This window comes from Dendrobates tinctorius, unplaced genomic scaffold (assembly GCF_039654945.1).
Source record: "Dendrobates tinctorius isolate UK_male_01 unplaced genomic scaffold, ASM3965494v1 ptg000127l, whole genome shotgun sequence".
NCBI lineage: Eukaryota > Metazoa > Chordata > Amphibia > Anura > Dendrobatidae > Dendrobates > Dendrobates tinctorius.
This window is the reverse complement of record NW_027361795.1, coordinates 4,131,476-4,139,141: the sequence shown is the minus strand read 5'-3', so window position 1 is coordinate 4,139,141 and position 7,666 is coordinate 4,131,476. Positions and strand designations below refer to the sequence as shown.

The 7,666-nt window shown below is 44.0% G+C and overlaps 1 protein-coding gene across 2 annotated transcripts in view; it reads left to right on the top strand.

Moving 5' to 3' along the window:
- The first annotated feature begins 829 nt into the window (after positions 1–829).
- Positions 830–7,666, top strand: part of AHCYL1 (adenosylhomocysteinase like 1) — a 118,455-nt gene continuing 111,618 nt past the window's right edge. For both annotated transcript variants that reach the window (XM_073542438.1, XM_073542439.1), the window contains exon 1: positions 830–1,059. In XM_073542438.1, the coding sequence (XP_073398539.1) occupies positions 970–1,059 (90 nt within the window). In that variant the 5' untranslated portion in view covers positions 830–969. The remainder of the gene's footprint in view (positions 1,060–7,666) is intronic.

Here is a 7,666-nt window from a genome sequence, read left to right as displayed (position 1 = left end):
CTGTACACCGCATGGAAAACTGCTGCGGATCCGCAGCCAAATCCGCAACGTGTGCACATCCCCTAACAAGATTTGTGTATTGAGAGCACCGATTCTGTTAACCACGTGGCAGACAGCTCACGATCAGACAGGCCCTTCTGACATTTGCCAAAATTACCAGATGGCCAGTCCGGCCCTGCCTACCAGGTATTACAGTCGTCGCCCCCATATGCACATATGTCACATGTGTCAGGGTCTCCGATATTGTGAAAACTGTCACCACACATACCGGAGCCACGGACGTGTGATGGAGCCCTGAGTATGCACAGTCATCATTACGGTAGGACGCATGGGTTCTACGTTGCGGCTTTCAGTCTCCTCATCTGGACATGCTTGTCATTCTCCGCAAGGACAAATGATACTTCTTGGATATCAATCAGAAGAGACACTAGGGTAGCTAGGAGGGTCTTATGACCATGGACTAATGATGGGGCAGCATGAACAGGGTCCATGTCACCAGGATTTCCAGTAGCCACCTGCAGCGATCACCTGGTGGGGGCTGGGGCACACAGACCAATGGAGATCCAGGAAAGCAGAAACAGTGTGCAAGGGAAAACTTATTTGCATATTTTACACAATTGTGAGCTGTCAGTACAGAATATCATGGAGTTGGTGCAGTGGGAGACAGAGACTATTCTATCTCACATCTCGGTAACCTATGAGCACTTCTGATATAAGCAGGTTCCAGGGCCGCAAGGCAGCGCCATGCACGAGTTCCGGGAAATGACAGCAGCCCACAGCGATCAGCTGCGTCTCTGCAGCGCCCTCTAGCGCTCACTGCCCACAGCACACACGGCAGCCCCGCTTGCCAGGCTCTGACGCGGTGAGGTAATACGCTGCCGTGACGTCCGGTCTTCCCGGTGCTGCTGTCACCGATTCCGGTAGTAAGCGCCTCCATCTACTTGTCAGGGACACGTGCCCTTAAGCAAGATGTCGACCCCAGACGCGATTGGACCTGACGAACCAGAGGCGTCCAACAGATTCTCCTTCATGGCTGCGGTCAGCAAGACCCCAAAGAAGGTAATGACGTCACTCGGCCATTTGCCACACCCCCTTGTGATCATGGGCGTGTGTGTCTTCCTCACCTGTCCCCCGGGTGCCAGGGGTCGTTTGTCCCGTCCCCGTGGTGTGTGACGGCTGATAGTCCGTGCTCTGTGCAGTGCGAGCCCTAGTGCGTGACGTCACAGCGCATTAGTGACGGGACAGCCACTACGCTCCCTCTGCACGGTAACGAGAGTGTTAATGACAGGAATGAGTGCTAGCCCCTGTTATAGCGCTGCTGTATGTGATGGCAGCAGGCCTGAGCGCCAGGTCATGGATCGCTAGAGCCACGCAGATAGAGTTCAGCGAATTTGTTCGGGTCCCCACTTATTCAGCAATCTATGGCGCTTATCGGATAAGCTACAGCGGGAACCCGGATACATGGAGCGCGCGGCCGATCGACGCCGTGTCGCGATATCGACCGGTCAGATACACACCTGCAGATTGGAGCATAGTGGGTTGTGTGGTCAGTGTGCCCAGCATGGCACATACAGTGTGTCCGCCCATGTATTATATACACCAGTAGTGTATCCGCCCATGTATTATATACACCAGTAGTGTATCCGCCCATGTATTATATACACCAGTAGTGTGTCCGCCCATGTATTATATACACCAGTAGTGTATCCGCCCATGTATTATATACACCAGTAGTGTATCCGCCCATGTATTATATACACCAGTAGTGTATCCGCCCATGTATTATATACACCAGTAGTGTATCCGCCCATGTATTATATACACCAGTAGTGTATCCGCCCATGTATTATATACACCAGTAGTGTATCCGCCCATGTATTATATACACCAGTAGTGTATCCGCCCATGTATTATATACACCAGTAGTGTATCCGCCCATGTATTATATACACCAGTAGTGTATCCGCCCATGTATTATATACACCAGTAGTGTGTCCGCCCATGTATTATATACACCAGTAGTGTGTCCGCCCATGTATTATATACACCAGTAGTGTATCCGCCCATGTATTATATACACCAGTAGTGTATCCGCCCATGTATTATATACACCAGTAGTGTATCCGCCCATGTATTATATACACCAGTAGTGTATCCGCCCATGTATTATATACACCAGTAGTGTGTCCGCCCATGTATTATATACACCAGTAGTGTATCCGCCCATGTATTATATACACCAGTAGTGTATCCGCCCATGTATTATATACACCAGTAGTGTATCCGCCCATGTATTATATACACCAGTAGTGTATCCGCCCATGTATTATATACACCAGTAGTGTATCCGCCCATGTATTATATACACCAGTAGTGTATCCGCCCATGTATTATATACACCAGTAGTGTATCCGCCCATGTATTATATACACCAGTAGTGTGTCCGCCCATGTATTATATACACCAGTAGTGTATCCGCCCATGTATTATATACACCAGTAGTGTATCCGCCCATGTATTATATACACCAGTAGTGTATGCGCCCATGTATTATATACACCAGTAGTGTATGCGCCCATGTATTATATACACCAGTAGTGTATGCGCCCATGTATTATATACACCAGTAGTGTATGCGCCCATGTATTATATACACCAGTAGTGTGTCCGCCCATGTATTATATACACCAGTAGTGTATCCGCCCATGTATTATATACACCAGTAGTGTATCCCCCCATGTATTATATACACCAGTAGTGTGTCCGCCCATGTATTATATACACCAGTAGTGTGTCCGCCCATGTATTATATACACCAGTAGTGTATCCGCCCATGTATTATATACACCAGTAGTGTATCCGTCCATGTATTATATACACCAGTAGTGTATCCGCCCATGTATTATATACACCAGTAATGTATCCGCCCATGTATTATATACACCAGTAGTGTATGCGCCCATGTATTATATACACCAGTAGTGTATCCGCCCATGTATTATATACACCAGTAGTGTGTCCGCCCATGTATTATATACACCAGTAGTGTATGCGCCCATGTATTATATACACCAGTAGTGTATCCGCCCATGTATTATATACACCAGTAGTGTATCCGCCCATGTATTATATACACCAGTAGTGTGTCCGCCCATGTATTATATACACCAGTAGTGTGTCCGCCCATGTATTATATACACCAGTAGTGTGTCCGCCCATGTATTATATACACCAGTAGTGTATCCGCCCATGTATTATATACACCAGTAGTGTGTCCGCCCATGTATTATATACACCAGTAGTGTGTCCGCCCATGTATTATATACACCAGTAGTGTATCCGCCCATGTATTATATACACCAGTAGTGTATCCGCCCATGTATTATATACACTAGTAGTGTATGCGCCCATGTATTATATACACCAGTAGTGTATGCGCCCATGTATTATATACACCAGTAGTGTATCCGCCCATGTATTATATACACCAGTAGTGTATCCGCCCATGTATTATATACACCAGTAGTGTATCCGCCCATGTATTATATACACCAGTAGTGTTTCCGCCCATGTATTATATACACCAGTAGTGTGTCCGCCCATGTATTATATACACCAGTAGTGTGTCCGCCCATGTATTATATACACCAGTAGTGTATCCGCCCATGTATTATATACACCAGTAGTGTATCCGCCCATGTATTATATACACCAGTAGTGTATCCGCCCATGTATTATATACACCAGTAGTGTATCCGCCCATGTATTATATACACCAGTAATGTATCCGCCCATGTATTATATACACCAGTAGTGTATGCGCCCATGTATTATATACACCAGTAGTGTATCCGCCCATGTATTATATACACCAGTAGTGTGTCCACCCATGTATTATATACACCAGTAGTGTATGCGCCCATGTATTATATACACCAGTAGTGTATCCGCCCATGTATTATATACACCAGTAGTGTATCCGCCCATGTATTATATACACCAGTAGTGTGTCCGCCCATGTATTATATACACCAGTAGTGTGTCCGCCCATGTATTATATACACCAGTAGTGTATGCGCCCATGTATTATATACACCAGTAGTGTATGCGCCCATGTATTATATACACCAGTAGTGTATCCGCCCATGTATTATATACACCAGTAGTGTGTCCGCCCATGTATTATATACACCAGTAGTGTGTCCGCCCATGTATTATATACACCAGTAGTGTGTCCGCCCATGTATTATATACACCAGTAGTGTATCCGCCCATGTATTATATACACCAGTAGTGTATCCGCCCATGTATTATATACACCAGTAATGTATCCGCCCATGTATTATATACACCAGTAGTGTATGCGCCCATGTATTATATACACCAGTAGTGTATCCGCCCATGTATTATATACACCAGTAGTGTGTCCGCCCATGTATTATATACACCAGTAGTGTATGCGCCCATGTATTATATACACCAGTAGTGTATCCGCCCATGTATTATATACACCAGTAGTGTATCCGCCCATGTATTATATACACCAGTAGTGTATCCGCCCATGTATTATATACACCAGTAGTGTATGCGCCCATGTATTATATACACCAGTAGTGTATCCGCCCATGTATTATATACACCAGTAGTGTGTCCACCCATGTATTATATACACCAGTAGTGTATGCGCCCATGTATTATATACACCAGTAGTGTATCCGCCCATGTATTATATACACCAGTAGTGTATCCGCCCATGTATTATATACACCAGTAGTGTATCCGCCCATGTATTATATACACCAGTAGTGTATCCGCCCATGTATTATATACACCAGTAGTGTATCCGCCCATGTATTATATACACCAGTAGTGTATCCGCCCATGTATTATATACACCAGTAGTGTATCCGCCCATGTATTATATACACCAGTAGTGTATCCGCCCATGTATTATATACACCAGTAATGTATCCGCCCATGTATTATATACACCAGTAGTGTATGCGCCCATGTATTATATACACCAGTAGTGTATCCGCCCATGTATTATATACACCAGTAGTGTATCCGCCCATGTATTATATACACCAGTAGTGTATCCGCCCATGTATTATATACACCAGTAGTGTATCCGCCCATGTATTATATACACCAGTAGTGTATCTGCCCATGTTTTATATACACCAGTAGTGTATCCGCCCATGTATTATATACACCCCTAGTGTATCCGCCCATGTATTATATACACCAGTAGTGTATCCGCCCATGTATTATATACACCAGTAGTGTGTCCGCCCATGTATTATATACACCAGTAGTGTATCCGCCCATGTATTATATACACCAGTAGTGTATCCGCCCATGTATTATATACACCAGTAGTGTATCCGCCCATGTATTATATACACCAGTAGTGTGTCCGCCCATGTATTATATACACCAGTAGTGTGTCCGCCCATGTATTATATACACCCCTAGTGTATCCGCCCATGTATTATATACACCAGTAGTGTATCCGCCCATGTATTATATACACCAGTAGTGTGTCCGCCCATGTATTATATACACCAGTAGTGTGTCCGCCCATGTATTATATACACCAGTAGTGTATCCGCCCATGTATTATATACACCAGTAGTGTTTCTGCCCATGTATTATATACACCAGTAGTGTATCCGCCCATGTATTATATACACCAGTAGTGTGTCCGCCCATGTATTATATACACCAGTAGTGTATCCGCCCATGTATTATATACACCAGTAGTGTGTCCGCCCATGTATTATATACACCAGTAGTGTATCCGCCCATGTATTATATACACCAGTAGTGTATCTGCCCATGTATTATATACACCAGTAGTGTATCCGCCCATGTATTATATACACCAGTAGTGTATCCGCCCATGTTTTATATACACCAGTAGTGTATCCGCCCATGTATTATATACACCCCTAGTGTATCCGCCCATGTATTATATACACCAGTAGTGTATCCGCCCATGTATTATATACACCAGTAGTGTGTCCGCCCATGTATTATATACACCAGTAGTGTATCCGCCCATGTATTATATACACCAGTAGTGTATCCGCCCATGTATTATATACACCAGTAGTGTATCCGCCCATGTATTATATACACCAGTAGTGTGTCCGCCCATGTATTATATACACCAGTAGTGTGTCCGCCCATGTATTATATACACCCCTAGTGTATCCGCCCATGTATTATATACACCAGTAGTGTATCCGCCCATGTATTATATACACCAGTAGTGTGTCCGCCCATGTATTATATACACCAGTAGTGTGTCCGCCCATGTATTATATACACCAGTAGTGTATCCGCCCATGTATTATATACACCAGTAGTGTTTCTGCCCATGTATTATATACACCAGTAGTGTATCCGCCCATGTATTATATACACCAGTAGTGTGTCCGCCCATGTATTATATACACCAGTAGTGTATCCGCCCATGTATTATATACACCAGTAGTGTGTCCGCCCATGTATTATATACACCAGTAGTGTATCCGCCCATGTATTATATACACCAGTAGTGTATCTGCCCATGTATTATATACACCAGTAGTGTATCCGCCCATGTTTTATATACACCAGTAGTGTATCCGCCCATGTTTTATATACACCAGTAGTGTGTCCACCCATGTATTGCATACACCAGTAGTGTATCCGCCCATGTATTATATACACCAGTAGTGTATCCGCCCATGTTTTATATACACCAGTAGTGTGTCCGCCCATGTATTATATACACCAGTAGTGTATCCGCCCATGTATTATATACACCAGTAGTGTATCCGCCCATGTATTATATACACCAGTAGTGTATCCGCCCATGTTTTATATACACCAGTTGTGTATCCGCCCATGTATTATATACACCAGTAGTGTATCCACCCATGTATTATATACACCAGTAGTGTATCCGCCCATGTATTATATACACCAGTAGTGTATCCGCCCATGTATTATATACACCAGTAGTGTATCCGCCCATGTATTATATACACCAGTAGTGTGTCCGCCCATGTATTATATACACCAGTAGTGTATCCGCCCATGTATTATATACACCAGTAGTGTGTCCGCCCATGTATTATATACACCAGTAGTGTATCCGCCCATGTATTATATACACCAGTAGTGTATCTGCCCATGTATTATATACACCAGTAGTGTATCTGCCCATGTTTTATATACACCAGTAGTGTATCCGCCCATGTTTTATATACACCAGTAGTGTGTCCGCCCATGTATTGCATACACCAGTAGTGTATCCGCCCATGTATTATATACACCAGTAGTGTATCCGCCCATGTTTTATATACACCAGTAGTGTATGCGCCCATGTATCATATACACCCATAGTGTATCCGCCCATGTATTATATACACCCCTAGTGTATCCGCTCATGTATTATATACACCAGTAGTGTATGCGCCCATGTATCATATACACCTGTAGTGTATCCGCCCATGTATTATATACACCAGTAGTGTATCCGCCCATGTATTATATACACCAGTAGTGTATCCGCCCATGTATTATATACACCAGTAGTGTATCCGCCCATGTATTATATACACCAGTAGTGTATCTGCCCATGTATTATATACACCAGTAGTGTATCTGCCCA